This window comes from Pinus tabuliformis, chromosome Q (assembly GCF_031772625.1).
Source record: "Pinus tabuliformis cultivar Carrire ecotype Pingquan chromosome Q, CPIR1, whole genome shotgun sequence".
NCBI lineage: Eukaryota > Viridiplantae > Streptophyta > Pinopsida > Pinales > Pinaceae > Pinus > Pinus tabuliformis.
In genome coordinates, this window is record NC_142296.1 from 1,364,793,597 (window position 1) to 1,364,820,673 (window position 27,077).

General features: G+C 40.5%; 1 protein-coding gene across 3 annotated transcripts in view; it reads left to right on the top strand.

Annotated features, from left to right (window-relative positions):
• The window catches only part of LOC149224997 (uncharacterized), a 383,647-nt gene that overhangs the window by 64,826 nt on the left and 291,744 nt on the right, over positions 1 to 27,077 (top strand). For 2 of the 3 annotated variants that reach the window (XR_016249560.1, XM_089386395.1), the window contains exons 5-6: positions 11,864 to 11,944; positions 14,999 to 15,157. Coding sequence is in view for 2 of the 3 variants with exons in the window: in XM_089386395.1 (XP_089242521.1) it covers positions 11,864 to 11,944; positions 14,999 to 15,157 (240 nt within the window). In the remaining variant the exon portion in view is untranslated. The remainder of the gene's footprint in view (positions 1 to 11,863; positions 11,945 to 14,998; positions 15,158 to 27,077) is intronic. The other variant, XM_089386396.1, reaches the window with a different exon arrangement.

Genomic DNA, 27,077 nt, shown 5'->3' on the forward strand with positions numbered 1-27,077 from the left:
AAGAGGATCATTCTCGATGGAGTTAGAGATCATGTAGTATCCCACATAGCCGGCAAGGATACTGCACGACAGATGTGGGAAGCCTTAGCTACGCTATACGAAGGATTTTCCAAGCAGCGGAAGATGTACTTAGAGGAGAAGCTGAGATGGACGAGGATGCAAAAAGGGGAGTGAGTAGACCCCTTCCTTATGATGCTTCAAGATGTCCCGGACTAGCTAGCTTCAGTAGGGTCAGCGCCCCAGCCCTCAGAGTTTGTACGATTAGTGCTGAATAACGTTTATGAAGATTGACAAGTTTTCGTTTAGAGCATCCTGGGCAGAGAAAAATTTCCAAATTGGGAACGTGTATGGGCTGATCTGCAACAGGAGGAGATGAGGCATGATCTGGTAAAGGCCACCATCAGTGAAAGTAGTAGCATTGGGACGAAGCAGGTGTAGGAAGGGGAGGACGTGGCCCTTGCATCAAGGGGGCAGCGAGAGAAGCACAAAAGAAAGGACATTTCAAAGATCAAGTGCTTCTGGTGTGGTGAGCTGGGCCACTATAGCACTTAGTGCCCTCTTAGAAAGAAGGACAAAGAGGAGAAGCATGATCAGCAAGCTGCATCTTTTGAGATCGATAGGCTGTCCTCCAGACTGCAGGTAGAGTTTGCCATGATTGCCGAGATGCCTCCAGGGGTGAGGTGGGACGATCTGGTGTTCTAGCCTTAGAAAATGTTTCCTAGTGATGAATGGAATGGATGTCAATGGGATCGCAAACAAGATGGAAAAGATGTAAGAAGGAAGGTTTATGAAGACATATTTTGGAAAAAGAAAGAAAAAGATTGTGAAAGTTGTTGAGCCACTAGTTAAGGTGTTGCGGTTGGTGGATGGGGAAAGATTGGCTATGGGTTTCATTTACGAGGCTATGGATCAAGCAAAGTAGCAAATAAAGGCAACATACAAGGATAGAGTGGCTAAGTATGGGAAAATTTTGGAAATCATTAATCAAAGATGTAACAATCAACTCCGTTGTCCTATACATGCAGCTGGGTTTTTTAAGAACCCAAAGGATAGAGTGGCTAAGTATGGGAAAATTTTGGAAATCATTAATCAAAGATGTAACAATCAACTCCGTTGTCCTATACATGCAACTGGGTTTTTTAAGAAACCAAGCTATCATTATAAAGCTCTAGTGGGAGAAGCTTTGACTTGGGAGGTGAGAGATGGATTAATTGAGTGGCTTGAGCGCAAGGTCCTTGATGAGAGTGAGCAAATGGAGATACATAGACAAATCACTTCTTTCAGTAGAGCCACAGGTAACTTTGGCAAGAACCTAGGAAAGATTGCAAGGGAAGCAGATGAGACAAGTAAATAATTGCAATTTTCGAATTCTTATTTTGTTAAATTGTTTATAATTTGAAAGTTGGATATAATTTGTTGAACTAACTCATTACACAACTATGTTTTTTGTACCACAATGGTGGGAGGCATTTGGTAGCCAATGTCCTCAATTGCAGAAGTTTGCAATCCATATTTTGAGTCAAACATGCAGTGCTTTTGGGCGTGAGCGCAATTGGTGTCTTTGAGAGAATTCACACGAAGAAGAGAAACCGTTTAGAACAAAAACGATTAAATGATCTAGTCTTCGTCCAATACAACCTTCAGCCAAGACGCAACCAATTGCTGAACAAAAGACTTGATACAGATCTTTTTGTGTTGGAAGACATTGATCCATCCTCAGATTGAATAGTGGAGACTCAACCAATAGAGTGTTATCCCGATGATGATGTTGGTGATGATTTTGATTTAGAGATGGATGCATTACAAACTATTCAGTGAAATGCAGATCCATAAGTACCAACCCCAACTCCTCCAGCTGCCAGCACTTCCTCTACTCAGCCACGACACAAGCACATAGCTTGTCTATCTCAGTGTGCAACTACTGCTGGTGCTACTACTTCTATAGTTGCAGTTGGAGATCTTGATGAAGAGGAGGAGCCATGGGTTTCCCCATTTGACTTCGTTCAGACTTTGAGCGATATGATCTTGCCTTGCCTAGCAGTGGCAACTAGTGGTGTTTTCTTGTAGAGGCCATTTAGGGCCTCCTTGGTTATGTATTTTTGTTTTGATCTTTATGTATTACATGGATTGGACAATGCACTGGGTACCATTTTGATATAATAGATATATTCATGAGCATACTTTGATCATATTTTGTCTTTTCTCTATATTCTAATGCTTTGAGTTTGGAAACATGAATGAAAATCTTTAAAATTATGTTTTTCATAAAGAATAAATATTTAGTGTATTTTTTACAAGGGTCGAGTCATTGAAATCAACTAGGCTGAGTCGGAGTTGGAGTTAGAGTCGACCCTCGGTCGGTTTCAAATTCGAGTCCGAGTTTTAAAACTATGCTTGTAAGTGCTATTTTGATGATATTTCTTCGCTATTGTTACATGATTAATGTATGGAATGTCTTGTCAATTCTTAATGTGCCCTAATTGAAATGCGGATTCATGAAAACACTGGGATTTTAAAGTATTGCATGCATTACATGTTAGAGATTGTGAATGTATGTTCCCAGGGGCTTTTGTTGTTTCACAAACCTTGAAACTCCATCATCTCTTGCAAATCGAAGTGTAAATTCCTTGTTGTTGGGCAGCGACCTCATTAGGGTTAGTGAAAAGCTGCATAGGACTCCTTGATAGAGCGAAGGTCCTTCATCAAGGCCAATCTTAACTCCATTTCTCCCAATTGTCAAGGCACTGGGTACTAATTCTAGTTGATTACCTTAGGAGACCTTCTAGGGTTTCGACTGAATATGGGAAAAAGTCAAAGAAGGGTGGTCCATCCAAAGAGCGAGTTGGCATGCAACTGTGCTAGGGTTTCCTTTAAGTGCCCTCAAATTTTGAAGCTCATCTTGTGGCTAGATTTGGGGAAACCTCGAGCCCTAGTTCCAACATCATTTCTTTTCCTAGGCTTCTTTGGTTAATGTATTTCCATAGGTCAATTACTCATGACAACTCGTTGGATGTTGATTAGTCCTTGACCTATCCCATCCTTGCTTGACCTAGGGTCTCTGATTTTATAAACCCTAGGCCTTGTTTGGATCCCCTAGGTGTCTCTTGTGGTCCCAAACATTCGCATGCTTGTCATTTGATGAAACCTTAAATAGAGGTCCATCTATTTCCCTAGGAATCCTTGATCTAGGTGTATCCCCTATATTGACTATCCCTTTTTCCTTGATCTAGGCCTCCTTCCCATAAGCCTTTCTTGGAGAGCCCTTATCATGCTTTTGAAGCAAGCAAGCCATTATCTAAGCCTCTCCTTTGAATGGGTTTTGGAGATCACACCATACCTAGCCATTAACCCTATTATTCTAGTGATTTCCTTCATACCGAGACTCCTCCCATCGGTGAAAGTTCGTAAAGAGTAGGGGACATTGACTGAGGTGACAATGGGTCTTTGTCCCATTGTTGTCATTTGGTCTAGTAGTTGTCCCTTAGATACCCCTCCTAGGACCCCTGCTAGATTGTGTGGCAATACTGCCCTAGCAAAATCATGGAAATTATATGGTTGACTGAAATTGAAGGAAAAACAAGGAGAAAACAAAAAAAAAATAGGGCTGAATTCGATGCCCATGCCTGTAAATCGGTGGCCTTTTGAGGAAAGTCAGTCCACAATCTTTAATGTCCATTTCTAGATATTTTACCAAGGAGGGAGAACCCAATTTTGTAAATTTTGTCATTTTGGGCCTAAAGGCAATTTTGGAGAGAATACTTAGGAAAAGTGGGGTGAAATCTTTTTAGTGGAATGTGGGGGCCACCTTCCCACAAATAATATGCTCTACTTGGTGGAAAGTTCGAATTGCCTAAGGGAGGTTGAAATCATAGGAGGGACCCACATGAGACCAAGGGCCAACAAGTATAAATAAGAGGGAAGAAGCATCATTTGGGGCTTTTGACATTTTGATAATCGATTGTTGCTCTAATTGTTCAACTGAGTTACAAGTGCTGCTTAGCACAAGAGCTTCCCAAGGAGTGAAGCTCAACCTTTCTTTGGTGGACCTTGAGTGCCACCCTAGGAAGGCTTTTATCTTTGTTTGGAGGCTAGGAGAGAGACATCACGCAGGTACCACGCCATTCTGGTTTAGCTAGGACGCAGAAGGAGAAGCCATGCAATGATTGAGGAAGAGTGGTGCTGGAGTTGGGAATTACATTGTTGCTGGGGTGTTTCTTGGCCAAATTCCAGTCAAAGGAGGAGGATTTGCAGGAGAAGAGGAAGCCCATCACTCAATACGAATTTCTTGACATGGGGACTGTGTCATCATCTACAAGCTTGCACAATCAATTGTGGGTGCTAAGTGTAGGCAACCTTGGGGAAGGATTGAGGAGTTGGGTTGTTCGGATTTTGGTTGGAAGGTAATTTTGGGGAGGTTTTTAGTATTTTGGGAGCAACAAACATCATTCTCTGCTACAGGTCGAATTTTCTGGTTGTGGAGAAGGGCCAAGCTATTTCGGATCGAATTTGGAGGGTCAAAACCAGAGAAAACCCTTTTTGGATTTTTCTGGGTTTTTGACAAGGATCTCAGCTCTAATTTTACAAAATTTTCTGGGCAGATTTGAGGGGTTGAATCAGGGTCTCAAGACAGCCAACAATGCAGAAATACTGGGCCAGTGCAAATTTCTGGAGGACAAATTTCTACAGCAGTTGAGCACTGATATATTGATCACCTGGGGCTTGTAGCTTGCCTTGTGCAAGCCCAGGTGCACTCCTTCCATTTTCCATTGTACTCTAGTAGTTATTATATAATAAAATTACCCATTTTGGGCGTTCTGGGAGCATTTTCTGTTTCATGGGTGTTTATTGAAAATTATTTGTGTTGAATTTATTGCATGTGTTTGATTATCACTGTAAAATTTATATTAGGAACATTACACAATCTAATGATTAAATCGCGATTTTTTCAAAGTGAAAAGATTGCATCCAACCCGTTTCACTATGTTCCTCCCTCTTTGGAATCTATTCAAGAAAAGGGTAAGGTAAAATTAAAAAGAAGGGTGATATCAAAAGTCGCAGTCACACCCTCTTCTCCCTCTGATAGTGCACATTGTCCTCAAGCTAGTAGAGGTCAAATCCAACCTACTTTAGATGACCATTGGAAGAAAGAATTGAGAGAAACTGTCTGTGATTACGTAGCTAGATGGTGGTATTACGCTGATATACCCTTCAATGGTACCTGTTCACTATATTATGAACCTATGTTTGATGCCATATTTGCTACTGGAAAGGACTTCAAAGGCCCTACTATGCATGAATTTGTTGGAATTTCTAGGTCTAACCCGTTAGAAACCCTTCATGTACTTTCTAATTTATTCCTACCTACTTGTTCTGTTAATTAACAAGTTATTTACCATGTAAATACTGGAAATAAATACAAGTACATGCTCAACACATTACAGATCATCAACTAAAGGAAACAAAACAAGCACGCAAGTGACATCGTTGTTTTTGGACCAATGTCCCTGGAAAAACACAAATGCGGGAAAACCGGTGCAGCTATTTGAGGGTTTGATTTATTAAGTAGTTTCAGAATACAATCTGGGTGCCAAATTTGGCTCACCCAACGGAGAAAAACCTCGGCAGTAGTATCTCTCCTTTGGAGATAGATGCTCCGGCTGAAACCCTGGATAAACACTCCGACAGTGCCTCAGCTCCAATCTACCCCACGAAAAACCCCAGCGTTAGCCTGTGGGGACTGTCTTAGCCTCTTCTGCCCTCTGCGTCAGCTTTCCCTGCAGTTCCTGTAGTTCTTGGCAGTTCCGGTAGTTCCCGACAGTTCTGGCTGTTCCCGGTAGTTCTGGCCTCGTCATCAGCTTTCCTTGCAGTTCTTGTAGTTCTTGGTTCCGGTTGTTCCCTGCTGTTCTCGGTAGTTCTGGCCTCTACGTCAGCGTTCCTGGCAGTTCTGGATGTTCCCGACAGTTCCGGCTTTTGCCTTCTGCATCAGCTTTCCCAGCATTCCCAACTGTTCCGACAGTTTTAGCTTCTGCCCTCTGCGTTAGCTTTCCCGACAGTTCCTGGTAGTTTTGGCTGTTCCCGGTAGTTTCGGCTTTTGCCCTCTGCGTCAGCGTTCGCGGTAGTTCCGACAGTTCCCGACAGTTCCGGATGTTCCCGACAGTTCCGACTTCTGCCCTCTGCGTCAACTTTCCTAGCTACTGCGCTGATCCTCCCGACACTATCTCTGCCTCTATGCTTCTGTATTCACTGCCCCTCAGCTGCAACTCCAGATCACTCTCTCAACTTTCTCAGCAAACCCAGCCCCAGAAAGTCAAAATCTTGATCTCTTAGTGTGTTCTCCAAGTGACCCTCAAGCCTCCTCTTATACTTTTCTCTTTGATAGATCAACGACCGAGATTAAGTCCCTAATCAACGACTAAGATTACATCTGGCTTGATCCATGAATTTTGGACCATTCTAACACAATTTTATATTAATTCACATTAATATTTTAATTTTCCTAAGTTTAGACTTAGGGACTACATTAAAAATATTAATTATTTTAATATCTCCCAAACTCTTTAGAATCTGCCCAAACTCTTTCTGGGTATTGGAGATCTCATGCACCTTAGCCTCTCCACCAAATTTCGTGGCTAGAGCACATCCGATGCTTCCCCAAATCAACACTCCCTCTTAGCGAGGACTATGCTCTAGCAATACTCCTCACTGAGTATTACTCTGATCATTCGGCATTTGGTCCCTGACGCTAGGCCTGCTGCCCATCATTTGTACTGCTGCATCCCGTACTGCCACCCATGGCTTTGCCACTGCGACTGCTGCATTTGTATGACAGAACCTGGTAGTTTGGCTCCTGCCCTCTACGTCAACTTTCCCAGCAGTTCCGGTAGTTCCTGGCAGTTTCGGCTGTTTCGGCTTCTGCTCTCTGCGTCAGCTTTCCCGGCTATTTCGGCAGTTTCGGTTGTTCCCGGCAGTTCGGCTTCTAACCTCTGTGTCAGCTTTCCCGACAGTTCCGGCAGTTCCTAACAGTTTCGACTGTTCCCGACAATTTCGACTTCTGCCCTCTGCGTCAGCTTTCCCGGCTATTGCAGTGATCCTCCTAGCACTATCTCTGCCTCTATGCTTTTGTATTCACTGCTCCTCAGCTGCAACTCCTGATCACTCTCTCAACTTTCTCAGCAAACCAGCCCCAGAAAGTCGAAATCTTGGTCTCTTGGTGTGTTCTCTAAGTGACCCTCAAGTCTCCTCTTATACTTTTCTCGTTGACAGATCAATGGACGAGATTAAGTCCCTAATCAACGACTAAGATTAGATCTAGCTTGATCCATGACTTTTGGACCATTCTAACACAATTTTATATTAATTCACATTAATATTTTAATTTCCCTAAGTTTAGACTTTAGGGACTCCATTAAAAATATTAATTATTTAATATCTCCCAAACTGTTTAGAATCTGCCCAAACCCTTTCTGGGTATTGGAGATCTCATGCGCCTTAGCCTCTCCACCAAATTTCGTGGGTAGAGCACATCCGATGCTAACCCAAATCAACAGAATTAAGGGGATCTCTTTTGCAAAAAGAGGTTATGTCCATTGATGAATATTTAAAAGATTTCAAAAGCTCATGGGGGAAAACATGATGTACCATGTTTCTTGTCTTTTGGCCACAGGAACCATGTTTCTAAAATTAGTTGATGCATTTGATAAGGCGAAAGATACACACTTGTTGTTTCAACTTTTGATGAGGTTGTTGAAGAGGTGGGGGTGGCTAATGTTGTTCAAATCATCACAGATAATGCCTCTAACTATGTTCTTGCTAGTAAAATGTTAGAGGAAAAACACAAAACTATCTTTTGGACCCCATGTGCTGCACATTGCATAGACCTCATGCTTGAGGATATTGGTAAAATAGATTGGATCGAGAAAACTATAGAGCATGCCAAAAGCATAAGAAAGTATATCTACAATCACTCATGGATTTTGAGCCTGATGAAGAAAAACGTAGGGGGCAAGGATCTTGTTAGGTTTGCCATGACTAGGTTTGCAACTCATTTTTTGACATTGCAATCTATGCTTTCCCAACATGGAAATTCGCAGAGGATGTTTTCTAGTGAAGAATGGAATGGATGTCAATGGGCTCGCAAACAAGATGGAAAAGATGTAAGAAGGAAGGTTAATGAAGACATATTTTGGAAAAAGAAAGCAAAGATTATGAAAGTTGTTGAGCCACTAGTTAAGGTGTTGCGGTTGGTGGATGGGAAAAGATTGGCTATCGGTTTCATTTATGAGGCTATGGATTAGGCAAAGGAGCAAATAAAGACAACATTCAAGGATAAAGTGGCTAAGTATGGGCCAATTTGGGAAATCATTGATCAAAGATGGAATAATCAACTCAATTGTCCTATACACGCAGCTGGGTTTTTTCGGAACCCGAGGAATCATTATAAAGCTCTGGTGGGAGAAGCTTTGACGGGGGAGGTGAGAGATAGATTAATTGAGTTCCTTGAGCGCATGGTCCCTGATGAGAGTGAGCAACTAGAGATACACAGACAAATCAATTCTTTCAGTAGAGCCACAAGTACCTTTGGCAAAAACCTAGCAAAGATTGCAAGGGAAGCAGACGATCCAGGTAAACAATTTCAATTTTCAAATTCTTATTTTGTTAAATTGTTTATAATTTGAAAGTTGGATATAATTTGTTGAACTAACTCATTACACAACTATGTTTTTTGTAGCATAATGGTGGGAGGCATTTGGTAGCCAGTGTCCTCAATTGCAGAAGTTTGCAATCCATATTTTGTGTCAAACATGCAGTGCTTTTTGGTGTGAGCGCAATTGGCCTTTCTTTGAGAGGATTCACACGAAGAAGAGAAACAAAAGACCTGGCTAAGACACAACCAATTGCTGAACAAAAGACCTGATACAGATCCCATTGTGTTGGAAGATATTGATCCATCCTTAGATTGGGTAATGGAGACTCAACCAACAGAGTTTGACCCTGATGAGGATGTTGGTGTTGATTTTGATTTAGAGATGTATGCAATATAGACTATTGAGTTAAATACAGATCCACTAGTACCAACCCCAACTCCTCTCGCTGTAGGCACTTCCTCTACTCAGCCATGACACAAGCACATAGCTCATCTATCTCAGCGCGTAGCTACTGCTGGTGCTGCTACTTCTACAATTGTAGTCAGAGATCTTGATGAAGAGGAGGAGCCATGGGTTTGACCGTCTGAGTCCGATTCAGAGTCTGAGCAAGATGATCTTTCCTTGTTTAGCAGTAGTGACTAGTGATGTTTTGTTGTAGAGGCCATTTAGAGCCTCCTTGGTTATGTGTTTTTGTTCTGATCTCTATGTATTACATGTATTGGACGGTGCACTGGGTGCCATTACGATATAATAGATATATTCATGAACATACTTTGATCATATGTTGTCTTTTATCTATATTCTAATGCTATGAGTTTGGAAACATGAATGAAAATCTTTAAAAATATGTTTTTTCATTAAAAAATAAATATTTAATGTATTTTTTACAACGATCGAGTCATTGAAATCAACTAGGTAGAGTCAGAGTCAGAGTCGGAGTTGACCCTTGGTCGGTTTCGAATCCGAGTCCGAGTTTTAAAACTATGTTTGTAAGTGCTATTTTGATGATATTTCTTTGTTATTGTTACATGATTAATGTATGGAATGTCTTGTCAAATCTGAATGTGTCCTAATTGAAATGCGAATTCATGAAAACACTGGGGTTTTAAAGTATTGCATGCATTACATGTTAGATATTGTGAATGAATGTTCCCAGGGGTTTGTGTTGTTTCACAAACTTTGAAACTCTATCGTCTCTTGCAAATCGAAGTGTAAATTCCTTGTTGTTGGGTAGCTGCCGCATTAGGGTTAGTGAAAAGCTGCATAAGACTCCTTAATTGAGCGAAGGTCCTTCATCAAGGCCAATCTTGACTCCATTTCTCCCAATTGTCAAGGCACTGAGTCCTAATCCTAGTTGATCACCTTTAAAACCCTTTCTTTGACTTTTGCCATTTCTTTTCGTAACCTTAGAGGGTCTTCTAAGGCCTAGTGTGAAATGCATTAGGGTGGTCCATCCAAAGAGCGAGTTGGCATGCAACTCTGCTAGGGTTTCCTTTAAGTGCCCTAAAATTTTGAAGCTCATCCTGTGGCTAGATTTGGAGAAACCTCGAGCCCTAGTTCCAACATCAATTTCTTTTCCTAGGCCTTTCTTTGGTCAACAGATTTCCATAGGTCAATTACTCATGAAAACTCATTGGAAGTTGATCAGTCCTTGACCTAGGGTCTCTGATTTTACAAACATTAGGCCTTGTTTGCATCCCCTAGGTTTCTCTTGTGGTCCCAAACCTTCACATGCTTGTCATTTTACAAAACTTTAGAGAGGTCCATATATTTCCCTAGGAAGCCTTGATCTAGGTGTATCCCCTATATTGACTATCCCTTTTTCCTTGATCTAGGTCTCCTCCCCATAAGCCTTTCTTGGAGAGCCCTTATCTTGCTTTTGAAGCAAGCAAGCCATTATCTGAGCCTCTCCTTTGAATGGGATTTGGAGATCATGCCATACCTGTCCATTAACCTTATTATTCTAGTGATTTCCTTCATACTGGGACTCCTCCCATCGGTGAAAGTCCATAAAGAGTAGGGGACACTGACTGAGGTGAGAATGGGTCTTTGTCCCATTGTTGTTATGGGGTCTAGTAGTTGTCCCTTAGGTACCCCTCCTAGGACCCCTGCTAGATTGTGTGGTAACACTGCCCTAGCAAAATCATGGAAATTATATGGTTGACTGAAACCGAAGGAAAAACAAGGAGAAACAAAAAAAAAATAGGGCAGAATTTGATGCCCATGCCTGAAAATGTGTAGCCTGTTGAGGAAAGTCAGTCCACAATCTAATGATTAAATCATGATTTTTCAAAGTGAAAAGATTGCCATAAAAATCGGTCGACAATACGGGCGCTTTACAAAGTCATGATTTCCTGCTTAAATCGCGATGTTCGCAACACTGGTGTGAAGCATAGAAATTATAAAGACACATAAAAATAGTGATTTATTTCCATTTACAGTGGAAAACAGCTTGCTGTTTTTCTGCTTTAGATGAATAATTTAATGTAATAATTGCATTGGGTTGCATGCCCTACAGAAAAGGCGGAAAATATGCATTTAAATCAATGTGGAAAAAGTCGAAGTCGGGATTAATTCGGCAAGGGTCCAAAAGTTGAAAAACTCGTCAAAGTCGGGAGTTTTTTGAAAAAGTCGGCAAAAAGTCGGCAAAATTAAAAAAACCCAAAATTATTCATTTTTTTTTTTTTTAACATCTAGAGTATCCACAACATCAAATAAATGCATTTCCACATAAACATGTAAAGAAAGCTAATATATAATATGTATATGAGGTCTAATGCTACATCACATATCAAAATAGTGAATCAACTCCTGAATTTTGGGTCTTGTCTAAGTCTCAACTCTCAAGAGTCAAAATATCAACAAAAAATATAATAAATGTATATCATGAGTCATCTAAAAGTCATCAAGTAATCAGTGATTGAGATCCTCTTCCCCTTTTAATTTTTGTTTCCGCTAATTGTATTAAGAAATAAGTCATGCATTTATTCAGTAGATTGTAATCTGCTTGGGTAATAAGGTGTCAGGTGGTAGGTCCAATGAAAATTAACAATGAGTATCACAGTAGATGTGAAAATTAACGCTTGGTGACTCCAAGCTGCTTATTTTCTGAGAAAACAGTAGATGTCAGATTACTAACCTAGCCTTGGCATCTATTATTCAAAAACTCTTGGAGGTAAAATCCACTTCTAATACATAACCTTTGCCCACATTTACAGGGAGTTCACCACTAAAGAAGATTCCCTTTCAAAACGTGCTCTCATTGCAGGAAGGATCTTTATTGTCACAAGATTTCACAGGTACTTTGTTCCTGCCTGAAAAATGGGTTCTTTTTTGAGGCACAGGTTTTGTTTTTTTTGGACAGGTTGTTGCTATTTGATCTTCATGACCTCCTCTTTGTTGTTTCTTCTGGAAGCATTCAACAACTGTAACAATGTTTTTGATGGTGTGGGGTTCTTTCTATGGAAGACTGTTGTATGCCTGTCCTTTTGGTACTTTTGTAATCTTTTGAAGGGGCAGTGGCTGTTAGAGTTTGGATCACTGAAAGCTTGGAGGCTTAGCCAATGTATACTTTCTTTCTAACTAGAAATATGAAGTATAAAGATTTGTTTTTCCTTGGAAAACAAAAACATATCTTAACCTCAAAACTAACGGATTACAAATGAGACTGCTATGCTCGCAAGAAGTATGACAAACAATACAATGCAATAACTTGAAAATGCATGGATGGAATTTACAGTTTTTTCACCTTTGCGGCCTCTTTATCCGCGGCCTGGGAAGGGAGGAAGACTTTTTGGGTCAACTCCCGATTAAATCGGGAGTATAAGGAAAAAATCGGGATTTTTTCCTTTGTGAAAAAGTCGCCAAAAAGTCGGGGGATTAAATCGTTTAGTTCAAAAAATCGTGTTTCTAGGATTAAATCGGGATTTTTTCCAGACTTTTTCCACACTAATTACTATTCAGTGTTAGAAACAGTCATAACAGTATGCTGGAATTTCTGTTTCGTATTTTACTTAGTGTTTTCAGCATATCCTTGCATTGGGATTTCTATCCATTCTTTACTATAATGTCTGCATTGTTTGCAAGCATTATTTCAGCATTTAGAGATAGAGTTGGTTTGCTGTTTTTGATTTTCAGTTGTGGATTTCTGTAGGACAGAGTATTTTTGTTGATTTTAGGTGCTAATCAGTGTTTGACTTACAGTTGATTCCTAGAGTTATTTAGGGACAACCTCCTGGAGTTAGCAACCACCAATTTCAAAATGAAAGGAAGTAATTGAGGCGATGGTGGTTATTTCCTAATGTTATCAGGCCTCCCTGAAGTTTTGCAGGGCAGGGATTTCCGGGTGATAACAGAGTTCACTGCCAACAGTTTATGCATTACATGTAGGATAGGAAAGAGGTACAGTTGTATACTTGTTCTGCCGACCTTGCCTTTCCTATCATCATTGACGCTCATTAACGTTAGCAGAACCAAGACATCTTGTTCAAGTGAAATCCCATTGGCATCCATCTTTGTAACCTATTTCCAGATTTTTTTTTTTAAATGAAACGGTTAGTTTATATTGATCTTACTGGAAAACAGGCTAGCGCCTTTACAATCAGAAATTGTTCATTTTCATCTGGATGCCAAAATTGTTCAGAGAACATTCTACTTCTACCTTGCCTTTTCTTAACTATGATTCTAACTAGATGTAGTTTATAGAACCTCCAGAAGACTCCATTGTATTCAGCAAATTTACAAAACATTCAGAACTGGGTAATTAAACTAAGCAGATATGCTAACCGCTGCCTTCCTGTTCAGGTTGGGGGCTTCCATCCTGTTTGTTCTGGTCAACTTCCATCTGGAGAGGGGGCGCCAAAACCATTTCAACCTTTGGGGCACCGTGCATGCCATGAGAGGAGGATTCAGGGATTCCAAAGACTTCTTTGAGAATGCTCAATGTCGCCTCTTCGATAGTAACCTCTATGTTGTCCACTTTGAAACTCAAATTATCCATCTTTGCAGCTAGATTGTCCACAGATAACTGAAGGCACTCTACGTCCTCACAAAGTTCATCTATTTGACGAGTTATCAGAGTGAAGTTTGATCAGGCTTCCAAAGTCATTTGGTCACTAAAATTGGCTGTAAGAGCGACTTTATTGTCGCCAGCTGCTCCTTAGAGTCATCTCCGCTGACATTCCTGCTTGAAGATGCCATGCTGCTGTATGCTCGGGCTCTAACACGAAGCAACAACAATTCCATAACCTGTGTGTGCCTTTTATATTTCATGTCTCTAGATATTTTGGCTCCAGGATTAGTATCTTCACATTGAATGCCAATGTACCATCCCTGCACACTCTTTACTCGAATTTCCATCCCTGCAAGCTTCGCTCTGCTTTCAAGTTTATGCAAGATTAACTGTCCTAGTGTTAGTGGAGTACTATCTGGCCTTTCCTTGATGCGAAGAATAAATGCATTTAAAATTTTATTCCACTTGTCCTTACGCATGACGTCGCCCTGCCTAAACTCCCAGCTGGTTATTTTTTCACCAATTTCTGTCTTGCAGGGCTGCCGACCATCAAGGCTCTTCCATTTCTTGAATTTGGTGTTGGCAATAAGTGGCCTGACAGGTCTTAATTCCTTTCTAATCATTTCCTTGTGTGAATAACCTTGGGACATGAGGATCCCATTCCAATATGCTTCAATAATCATGGTATGTGAGAAATATGCTGGTCTCCTTGATCCTGTATTAATATCCCTTGTTCGAGATTTGCTCCTTTGTTAGCTTGTTCATCGGTACATTGATTATTTTCTCTCTTGATGTGGAAGAATTCAATGATATCAAACTTTTGAATTAGTAACCATATTCGAGAGAACATTGGAGGCAAATCCTCGTCCAAGTGTTCTTTGATTTTGTGACACTTTTGGATGACCATCATTGAATCACCAATTACACTTAACTGTTGAATTCCCCTTGACAATGCAATCTTCAGTCCTTGCCAAAGAGCTAATGCCTCTGCTTGGTTGTTTGTTGCTGGTCCTATACCCTAAGCAAAGTTTGATTCTATTTCTTTGTCGGGGCGATATAATACCCCTCCTGCTCCTGCCTCCCCCAAACTATTTCCAGAATATTAGACCAGTAGGGAATGTGAAATAAATAAAAGATGCTGATCTTTCCTTTTCACTTACCCATACAAATTTGTATTTTTACTTTCATAAATCCATTAAAGCTATATTAATTTTCGTATTTAATTATTGTTAAACACTAAATAAGTGATATTTAAACAATTTATATTGTAACTACAGATACCAACAGCAATATTTAGGTATTCTTTATATTAATCTGAGGTCATCTTAAATCATTCCTGCAGAAATCAAAAGATTTGGGCAAGTGGAGGTGCTTTGCAATGAATCAGGATCGAGTTTGCTACAACTATACGCAGGGGGTGATAATTCAGCTGCTGAAGATGAAGCTATACATAATAAAACTGTAGAAGTACAAGAACCAGTGGAAGAGATTGTCCTGCCAAGTATGGAGTTCTGTTCTTATTTTGTTGCTTTGTTGAGAGGAATATATACAATAATCAATATGCATGGTTAATTATGTCATTAACTTATTTTTAGTTGTTCAGTAGTTTTAAATTTTTTATTTTTATTTGTCCAAGTAGATCCTGTCCTTTAAATAGTGTATTTGCATTTGATAAACAGAATTATGGAACCCAAACTCCACTGTCCCTCGTACACTCCTTTAGCAGAAGTGATCAAGAGCTTGATTGCATTCTGAGCAGAAAAAGAAAGATCCAAGCATAAATATTCTAATGCATTGTGGTTTACTACAGAAAATGACTTTGAACTGTGAAGTCTTTATTTGCCATTCATTTTGGAAACTTTGAAATTCTCTTTGTAGAGTTTGTGTGGCAAAGAGTGTAAAAGTTCTTGCAGAACACTAATAATTCTCCAGTGGTTTGCATGCTTTTTCTTCTTCAAAGTAAGTCACAAGATGCTTTGTATTTGTTATGCCCAGCAGGTTCCCCTTGCTTTGTGGTTGGGGGTTGTTCTTGTGGAAGAGAAAACTTGTGTGTACCGTTGCCTCAAAATCTAGCAGGCCTTGTGAGGGAGATATCTCACAAGGTGAGGGCTAGACCCTAATGCAACAATAAGGTGGATTGACATTGTCACCTCAACAATCTTCCTCCTGCTCTTTAGTCAAATTTCACCACACTGGAGGCTTCCCAGTGTTATGTCAATTGGCTCAAGGTGGTGTATATGAAAGGCTATGCTAAGTACTTAAATGGACAAAGGCACAATTCTCTATGTATAGGAATAACGTAGCATAAAGAAAGACTTAGAACAGTGCTTGACACCTAGGGTTTCAAGATGTAGTTCAACAAAGGAGTATCTAGATATGCAAGCACAAAGAAAACGTTTGCTAATGATGAAATCAACAAAATGAGATGGCAAACCTTCAAATCAAGCCCAAAATTGAAGCCTTAATTGAGAATAGCGTTTGACTAGGGCACAAATTGCTTCAAGTAGGGGATGACAACCCTAATAGGGTAAATTTCACCATGAAAAGGGCTAGATTTTGAGCTTAAAGGATCATTCAGGGTGAGATCACGCTACAAAAGTCTCAAGGTCACTACAATAGAGGCCCTAGTTGAATTTGGCCCCATGCCCTAGCCTTAGTGGCTTGCCTTAAAGGGCCTGGAAAAATAGATAAGAAAAAAAGGGTAATTTTTTTTATAAGTTTTGACCACCACAAGGATTCCTAGTGCCTTTCCTTCCTTGGTGATGGAGTCTTTAGGGCTAAATTTAAGAAATTTCAAATCTATGCATGGAGTAAAGGGAAAAACCCAGTTTTCACTTGCAAACCCTAGTTTTCTTTCTATGAGTGGAGAAATTAAGTAAAGGATAGCTTTGTAGGAGGTCCTCTATGGCATTCAATAAAAATAAAATTTAACATGTAATGATCAAGCAAGATTTTCCAGTAAAGATATGCATTTAGACTAGGTACAATAGAAAAACCCCAGCAAACATTCATCAGATGAAAATCCATTAAAAATCTGCTATTATACTCACATGTTTACCAAGAAATTGCTGCCTTTCAATCCCAAAAATACATCTCCAATACAAAATTTAGTCTCCAATAACAATAGCTCCTAAAAGATCACATCTCCACAAATATTGAGTTGCAAAAAGGCTAAATCGAGCTCTCTAAAGGACGCTAAAATCCACAAGTGATGATGAACAATGAGAATGGAGTGATCCTCTTTTTATATGAGGTCTATCACATTCGTTAATCCAAATAAAATCCCTATAGCATTTTGATTATGAGTAAACATGAAGTAAGTGGTTGACAAGCCAACCCATTACCCAATAGCTTAATAAAACAAAATATGCTACTTATTGCCCACAAGTATGAGCTGAAATCCCTCTCTAAGCATGATGTCATGCCTTTTTAGGGCTATTGAAGCTCCAAAAGTGCAAGATGTGGGCTAGATGCATCTCCAACCATTTGAATCAACCATGAATTGGGGAAGAATCCTCAAATCAATGCTCAAAACATCTCCAGGTGTCCAAAAGCCAGCTCTGGGTGCCCTGCGTCATCTCCATGGCAGCCATCAAGAGAACATGGTGCAATCTCTCTCTAATGTTGGGGCTCAGTGAGGTACTACGAGCCCTCCCTAATCTTCTTGGGGATGATCATCATCATCTATACTCTAGATCAAGGCATGCCCATCAAATAGTGTCAAGGCCAACTTGGGGGTATGCTGGGTGTGTTGGGTACATTATCAAGAATCTCCATGCTACGCGAAGGGAAAATTTTGGCATTTGAGGGTGCTCTGGGGTGTCAATCAACTGTTCGGATCATAAAAGTGCCCAATGCTTTGTCGTCGAAGGAAATAATGCATCTGCAAGGCCATCATGCTCTCCGGAAGTGTAGTACGACTTTGGCATCATGTGGAATAGTAGGGATTCGGGAATAGGTGTGTCCTCAACGCCTTTGTTGCTTTGTGTAAAACCACCTAGCAAAATCATCTTAAACTCAAGTGAAAACAACCATTCGTTAGAGCCAATGACCATGAATGCATCATAGTGGTCCATAGTACATACTTAATTGTTAAGGGCATAGTAATACTTCAAATAGGGACCACCTTGAAATATCTAATTAGACCAAGTCCCGTAAAAGTGTTCCCTACCGTGTAGAGGTTGCCTAAGGGGAGTTGACATTTCCAAAGTCAACCCTTAAGTTCATAGGTGTTAGTGACAATAAATGGTGACGGAGGGGAAAGACTTCATGGCTAAGTGCCATGGCCATGGGACCAGTTGGTGTAGGTCCACGTCTTGAGTGTATAGATGCAACGAAGGGAGCAACCGTGGAGGTGTGAGTTACTTCTTTCCTCAACATGCTTTTTCCACACCTCTGGTGCGCCTTTTAGCTATTTTTGATAATGCTTTGATATGGAGCGTAGCTCAGGTGCCCAAGCTTGCCTTTTATGATATAACATTTATTTACCCCTTATAGATGAGTCGGTTTCTTGCTCATTAGGATTGGGACATGCAAGGGTTTTTTTATGATGAGATGGTGTTAATTTTAGGTATGTTCTATGCTAAGAGCAATTTACTTCAAATTTTCATTTTTATCTCAATATCAACTCCAGATTAGCAATCACATCAACATGATAGTAAAGTGCAGATAGAACATAAACATAAACATCAGAAAACAAGCCAAGACAAGAGGACACAAGATGTGGTGCCAACCAGGGACAAACCCCAATGTGGGGAAACCCATGATCAATTCTTCTTATGTTCTTCAATAGTTCAAACATAGAGAGAGAGATAGTACATATACATCAGAAGTCCACATTTTGACTTGTCAAAAATAAGAGCAGAGATCTTCTCCAAGAAGATGACACATGAGGTAGCAGATCTAAACACAAGTGCTTCCATCACCATGCTGTACCCATCACTGTGTTGCACCCATCACTGTGTTGCACTTCATTACACTACGTTGCACTCATCATACTGCATCCATCATCACTGTGCTGCACCCATCATTGTGCTGCACCAATCATGCTGCACTTCATGATCACTATGCTGCACCATTCACTGTTCTGCAACCATCATCACTGTGCCGCACCCATCATCACTGTGCTGCACCCATCATGCTGCACTTCATCTTCACTATGCTGCACCATTCACTGTGCTGCAACCATCATCACTTTGCTGCACCCATCATGTTTCACTTCATCATCACTATGCTGCACCATTCACTGTGTTGCAACCATCATCACTGTGCTGCACCCATCATTGTGTTGCAACCATCACTGAGCTGCTGTCATCACCATGCTGCTCCCATAACTGAGCTGCTCTCATCACCATGGTGTACTCATCACCATTGATGTCATCTACATCATGCTGTATCAAACTTTAGTCCATCCTTGATACAGTCAACAACAGGCCTTAAAAGGTTGCGGTGATCCAAGAGAAGTTCCAACACTACCACACTGAATTGTGCAACCCTTAATGCTCTATGCTGCTGGCTATGGCTTGCGGCCTAGCCCAGCAGCAAGATAGGTCTACACACATCACCCAACTAACTTGACCCTTGAACAACTCATCCTAGACAGACTTGTTAGATCTTCACTTTGAGGCTGCACCACTGTCAAATCCCAAGCTGTCTAGGCTCCTTCTATGACTGCACCTAGTCACCGAGATCCTATACCCAAGTCTGTAGCATATGCCGAGACTGTAACAACATGTAGGACTTTCCTTAGGACTACATATAGGTTCCTTTATTCATGCCTGCGTTAAGCCTTCTTCTATGACTGTGTTAGGGCTATTTCCATGATAGCGTTAGGTTCACTTCTATGACAGCGTTAGGGCCTGTCTTTAGGCCTCCTTTATACAGTCATTAGCCCTCCTATTCTCTACGGCTAGGGCATAATATGACCCTCCTAACTCAGTGTCTAGATGTCTCTTCTAGGACAATGTTTAGGGTCTTTGTTTAGCCTCTCTTAGCTGTGATTCCAAGACTACATTAAAGTCTTTATAACAACGTTAAGGATTCTCCATCATGACTGCGATTAGGGCTTGCTGTAGGATCTTTAAGAGGACCCTTTTTCCTCCACGTTTAGGGCTTCTTCTAGACTGTAATATAGGGCACTTCATGGCATCGTTAGGGCATCATTAGGCTTCTTCTTGCTTTGTAGGAAGGTCTCCTTTAGGATAGCGTAGGAACCTTTCTTAGACTCCACCATAAGGGCTGTCCTTCATGACAGTGTTAGGCTTCTACCACATTAGGGCAATGTTGAGCCTTCTCTCCCATGACTGCATCTAGATCTAGGGCATCTCTTCTTAGGGCAACGTATTCTCTTAGGGTCTTCTTCCTTCCACCAAAAGCCAAATGAATGGAGAGGAAGAGATCACAAGAGATGTGAGTGTGTGTCTCAAATGACTTGCAAACCTCTTCTATTTATAGTGCAATGATGAGGATAAATTGGGGTAATTTAGTTGCTGGCCGACCTTGACGAATTGTCACATAACATGATTAAATTCATATCTCCATGAATACATGTCGGAATCAGATGATCTTTAGATCAATCCTACACCTCTCGACGAGAGGAATCGATGAAAAATACCAGCTGCCATAAATAAGAAGACCCACATGGAGTTTGGCCCTAGTTGCCATTTTTAACAAATGGAGCATCTAGTGCTTAGGAATTGGGTGATGGCTAATGAGGGGGGTAGAGTTCATGCTAGGATTTTGTTCACACAATAATTATGTCTTAACTATCATTTGCTTTTTAAATTTTCTTTTTCTTTTGTTATGACTAACTTATGCTTTTATTTTTCTTGTAGCAATGTCAACCTCTAGGGAAAAGTTTTCCGACACTAACTTGGGGATGTAGATATATGAGTTCCAAATCCCAATGAACCAATCATAAGAAGCATATAACTAAATCATTTGTCTCATCACTTCGGAGCATCACATCAACTCATCTTTTCTTCTCATGGAGGTTCGACTACTTCTGAAATTGCAAAGTTATTCTTCACATGTGCGAAGGAGGGAGGAGGTTTCCTAATTGGGTCAAACTCTACTTTGTTTTGGACTATGACCAACATTGACGTTTTGTGTTTGGGCTTGGTTTGACTTGAGATTTTGGATCTGTTTTGGAGGCCAAATTCAGTCATGAGGAGGACGAAATTTTCTGGGCACTTTGACCCATGTTGACCACAAGTCTGCACCTAGGGTTTCAACAATGTTGACATTGACTTTGACTAGTTTTGAGGCACTGTTTTGGGAATGTTTTCACTGATCTTTGACCAACATTCAATGCCGCACTTTTTGACTATTCACTGAGCTGAATTGGAGAATTTTTGACCGTTGACCATTGACTTGCTTGCGCTGTTGTTGATTTGACTGGAATTACATATTTGACTTGTTGACCAGATTAGACTTTTGGGCTCATCTCCTTGGATATTGGTTAGTGGATTGTTGGATAAGTCAAAGATTTGAATTTTGACTCTTTATTGTTTAATTGGAACATTGTATCTCACTGCTGTACAATTGATGACAATCTAATAGGAGAAGAATTTGAAAGAATTTGTATCTCACTGCTGTACAATTGATGACAAGGACGAAGCATTTGGGATGTTCTAGGGCTTCAAGGCACTGATAGAGAATCAAACAGGGAAAAGGATCAAAGTCTTTAGGTCTGATAATGGTGGAGAATATACTTCTAATGAGTTCATTGACTTTTGCAAGAAGGTTGGAATCAAGGAGACCATCATACCTTATAATCCCGAGGAGAATGGTGTGGTTGAAAGAAAGAAAATGACTATCATGGAAGCTGCCCGAGCAATGTTGCCTAATCAAAAGTTGTTGAAGTTCCTTCGAGTAGAAGCCACTAATACAACTGTTTATGTTCAAAACAAGACTGCTGATCAAGCCCTGGGAGATAAGACTCCCAAAGAAGTGTTCACAGGTGAGAAGCCCGATTTTGGACATCTGAGGTTATTTCGCTGCCCTGTATACTTTCATGTGTCGAAGGACAAAAGGAATAAGTTGGAAGCCACTAGAAAGAAAGGTATGTTGGTTGGATATTGTGATAATTCTAAAGCTTTTAGAATATATGTGTTTGGTCAAAGGAATGTCGAGTTTAGTAGGGATGTAACTTTCGATGAAGATGCTGCACTCGTAAAAGCAAGGGATATTCCTCTTCCTCCTGTTTAAAAGAAGGATGCTGTCATGGATCTACTAGAAGGTCCTTCTGTGCCCAAGCCAGAGAAAGATGATGATGATGATCCCATGGAACCGATGGACCCCTTGGATCCTCCATGTGATCCCCTTGCTAGGAGGAGACCACTTTGGGTTCTTGATACTTTACAGGATGCTTAAAGACATGTCGCTGCCAGAGGAACCTTTAGAGAAAGCCAGAAGCCATGCGAATACTAGGGATATGTTGATACTATGAGCACCATCATTCAAGCTGAGCCTCCCACCTTTGAAGAAGCAGTGAAAGAGTAGGTTTGGAAGGATGCTATGGCCGAAGAGTATGAGTCTATTATGAAGTACAATGTGTGGGAAGTGGTTTCGAGACCTAAAGGGAAGTCTGTCGTGACTTCAAAATGGATATACAAGATTAAACATGGAGCTAATGGAAGCATTGAGAAATATAAGGCGAGGTTCGTGGCTAGAAGTTTCTCCCAAAAAGAGGGAGAAGACTATGATGACATCTTTGCACTTGTTTCCTGTTATACCAGTCTTAGATCTATTATTTCCCTTGCTGCTAGTCAAGGATGGACTCTTCACCAGATGGATGTGAAGACTGCGTTTCTTCATGGCATACTATAAGAAGAAGTATATGTTGAACAACCTTTGGGATTTGAAGTACATGATAGGAAGACTCTTGTTTACAGGCCGAAGAAAGAACTCTATGGATAGAAGCAAGCCCCTAGAGCTTGGTATGCCCGTATTGATAGCTACTTGTTGAAGCTTGGATTCACAAGAAGCAATGCCAATATGAACCTCTACTTCAAAATGGTACAAGGTATGCCTTCGAGTTTGGTTTTATATGTTGATGATTTATTCTTGACAAGTTGTGATCCTTTGATGCTTGAGTGTAAGAGGGAGCTGGCCTTTGAGTTCGAAGTGAAAGACCTTGGATTGATGCACTATTTCATGGGCTTAGAGGTGTGGCAAAAGGCTGGTGAGATTTTCCTTTCTCAAGGAAAATAGGTTGTGAAATTGTTGGAAAGATTTGGAATGGTAGAATGCAAGTCCATGACCACACCGATGGAGATGAACTTCAAGAAGTTATGTGGAGGTGCTGCAAGGTTTTGAATTGGCGAATCCCTCTGAGTATCGACAGTTGATTGGTGCATTGATGTTCCTTGTGACCACCCGTCCGGTCATATGTTTTGTTGTTAACACTTTGAGTCAATTTATGATTGAGCCTCTTCATGCACATTGAGTTGTTGCCAAGCATGTGTTGAGATATTTACATGCGACAATTAATCTTGGTCTGATATATACTGCTAGAGATGTGAGATTTCATGGGAGCACTGATGCTGATTGGGCCAAAAATGTTATTGATAGGAAAATCACATCAGGGTGTTGCTTTAGTTTGGGTTGCTCCATGATATCTGGGATGAGCAGGAAACATAAGTCTGTTGCACTTAGCACAACCGAGGCAGAGTATATTGCTGCTAGCATGGCTAGTTGCGAGGCAGTATGGTTGAGGAAGCTCTTTTGAGAGCTGTTTGAGCAGGTTGTTGATAAGACAGTGATGTATTGCAATAACAAGAGTGGGATCCGATTAGTAGAAAATCCCGTGTTCCACGACAAGTCCAAGCATATTGAGATAAGATATCACTACATTCGAGACATGGTGTAGAGAGGAGCCTTAAGACTCCATCATATTTCAACTAACAAGCAGATAACAAACATTCTCACCAAGGCTTTGCCAAAAGGGAAGTTCTTGGACTTTAGAGAGCAACTTGGACTGATGGATGTGACCCTCCTGGGAAAGGGTCTTAGCTGATCGAGGACACTGAGCTATGCTCTTCCCCACTGTCTAAGCTCCTAGGGTGAGGAATTGAGCCATGCGAGCTCCTGGGGTTGAGGGATCTCTCGACAATTTGCGATCCTTGCAACTTATGGCAAGTTGGGCTATCTTGCCTATTGTCATTGTAGGGTGTATGTGATCCTTGTCATTTATGACAAGTTGGGCTATCCTCCCCTACCATCTATTTGAGACTTGATAGAGTATACCCCAGTATGCATCCTACCCACAAGTTGGGCTTGTTGGGATTGCCATCCATCTGGCCAATGGATGAGGAGACTTGGGAGTTTGTGATCCTTACCTCTGGTAAGTTGGGTATCCTCCCCAAGTGAAAGGATGCAGGTGTTCTACCACTTGATTCTTGAGGGTCAAGGTGGGAAGATCAACAGGCAATAGGATTTGTGATCCTTGTCTCTCATGACAAGTTGGGTTATCCTGCCTATTGTCCTTGGATATAGAGTGGTAGCTTGAGCTCCCCTATGATGATGATGATTCTTCTTTAGATTCGAAAATGTTCAACATGTGAGCAGAGATGAGCAAAGACGAGATTTTTGTGATGAGATTCATGATGCAGTTGGAAATTTCTCTCTAGCTGAGAAGGAGTGTTAATTTGGTAGCTCAGGGATAAATTTCCTCCATTGGACAACCTTCCTCATCAAGAAAGGCCCCTCCTAGCCCTTGGAAAAATTTAATTTGGTCAAGGAAAAATATATTTTTCAAGGTGAAACCCACAAGTGCACAAAATTACAAGTCAGCCTGGGCAAGCTAATTCTACCTCCTAAGAAGCATATAAATACACCATTTGTCACATCACTTTGGAGCATCACATGAACTCGTGTTTTCTTCTCTTTGAGGTTCAACTACTTCTAAAATTGCAGGGCTATTCTTCACATGTGCGAAGGAGAGGGAAGTTTTTTTGATTGGGCCAAATTCTACTTTTGTTTTGGACTTTGACCAATGTTGACTTTTGGAGTTTGGGCTTGGTTTGAATTGAGATTTTGGATTTGTTTTGGAGGCTGAATTTAGTGGTGAGGAGGACGGAATTTTTTGGGCACTTTGACCCATATTGACCGTAGGTCTGCACCTAGGGTTTCAACAGGGTTGACTTTGACCAATTTTTAGGCATTGTTTTGGCTGATCTTTGACCAACATTCAAGGCCTCACTTTTAACTATTTATTGAGTTGAATTGGAGAAGTTTTGACCATTGACTTGCTTGCGCAGCTACAACTGCTATTGACTTTGACCAAAATTGTAGATTTGACTTGTTGACCAGATTTGACTTTTGGGCTCATCTCTTGGATATTGGTTAGTGGATTGTTGGATAAGTCAAGGATTTGACTTTGATCCTTTATTGTTGAATTGGAACATTGTATCTCTTTGTTGAATATTTGATGACAATCTAATCGAAGAAGAATTTGAAACTCTTTTCCCCTTTGTGGCGTTTTCCCCTGGTCTTTGACCAAATCTTGTGTCTCTTGTTATTTCTCTTGCCTGTCTTCTATTGTGCATTCGAATTACTGTTCTATCTACAATTGCTTATTGTTATTGGAAGATTAAATTTTTAGATAAATTAATTGCTAATTGAAGAAGAATTGGATTTAAGTGATTGTAATAAGCATAAAACAGTTAGAAAATTAATAGTTAGAATGTCCAAAACATTAAGTAAAACCACTTAATAGAAAAATAGTTAAAGTACCTATCGAGTGGGTGGTCACCTTCATTCGAATGCTGGATGGTGAGAGGTGTATGACCCAGGCAAATGGCGGAGGAATGTGGCATATCATCATTGCTAAGCAATATGTAGGGTTGTTGGTTGGTTGGCTATCCAAGATAGGAAAAAGTTTTCCCCTGTAGGGTTTCCCACTTTCGGTGGATAACATATGGCTCCAACTTGTGGATGATTGATATACTCAAACCCTAGCAAGCCTTGGGTTCAAAGACCTATTACCTGCATACTCAAATCAACTTGTTTGCTAGCATGTGTATGGGGTGCTGATAAGTCACCCTTGCATTTATACGATATAACAAATCCATACTTGTTAACCCCAGAAGCACGTCTTCCTACTGAGGGGTTAAGGTCCTGTGAGACTCAGTCACACTTGTTGATTTCCAGATGCTTCATAGCATAATTGTTGATCAAAGGACCTTATATATTCAGTTTCTTCAATTTCTGAGAAATTGAAATTTTGGAAAGTTTTTCTTTTTTGATATTTGGATCATCAGGGGCCCCACAAACATCAAATTGGACTACTTCTTGAACTTGGTGAAAAAGCAAGTCCAATGGGACCATTTTCACTCAGATATGGAATGGTGCTTTTTCCGTTTCTTTTGTGCTTTTTGATTTTTTTAGAATTATGGCCCATTATGTCGCTTGGACAAAAGTTGTGCTTCTGCATGTTTTTGCTTTTTTAGGGAAGATGACCTTTCTAGGCATGTATATAATTAGTAAGTTTATATATTTGGCAATTGCAGGTGTCGATCATGGTTACTAGCTAGCAATGAGGGGTGGTCTGAGCTTCCTTTGCATGGAAAAGTGAGGAGTTGAGTAGCATCTTTGTGACTGGCTTCTTTGTTGAGGCAACACTTGGTGTGGATTTAAATCATATCTTCGTGTAAAGTTTCAAGGATTATGACTTCAAAGTTATAAGTTGTGAAATAATTAATTAATTGAATTTTTATTTAATTATTTAATCACGTGGAATAAGAGTCAAATAATATTTGTCAGGCCAAGGAATGACTCCCAAATGTTGACATGCATTAATGTAAACATGATTATATGACATGAGGAGGTGTGACCTTTGTGATTCATATTCCAAGGTTGCTTCCTATACTAACTCTTCAATTTTTTTTAGTCTACATATTTACAATTTTCTCACCAAGGCCTAGCTGGTAATTGCTATATGTTGATGTTTTTGGTAGCATCGGGAGTATTGTCACGTGTGAGGAATGTGCGCTAAGTGATGGGGCTTTGCATCCATAGATCCATGGTATTCTGATGACCCATGGTATAAAACCGTGGTATTTTGATCACTCATAGTATTGCACGCTTTGGAAAAGTATAAGTATCAAGGGTGAGTGATTCATACTTGTGGCTCGGCAAGAGAGTTGAGAGGGTCGAGCAGGGCACTGAGATGTGTAGGAGCATGAGACAATGAGAGAGAGATTCTCTCAAGTAAGCAGGTGATCTGCATGAGTAATATTGCAAGATTGCTGTGAGTGAGGTACTTAGTTGTGTTGGGTTCGAGGAAAGAGCATAGAGCAACAAAGGAGATCTTGATCAGCCAGATCGAGGGCGGATCTAGAGCTTGATTTACATGATTAGATTCAATATAATTATTGCATATATAATTTCGTTGAGGGCCATTTTCCCTTGTACGAGAG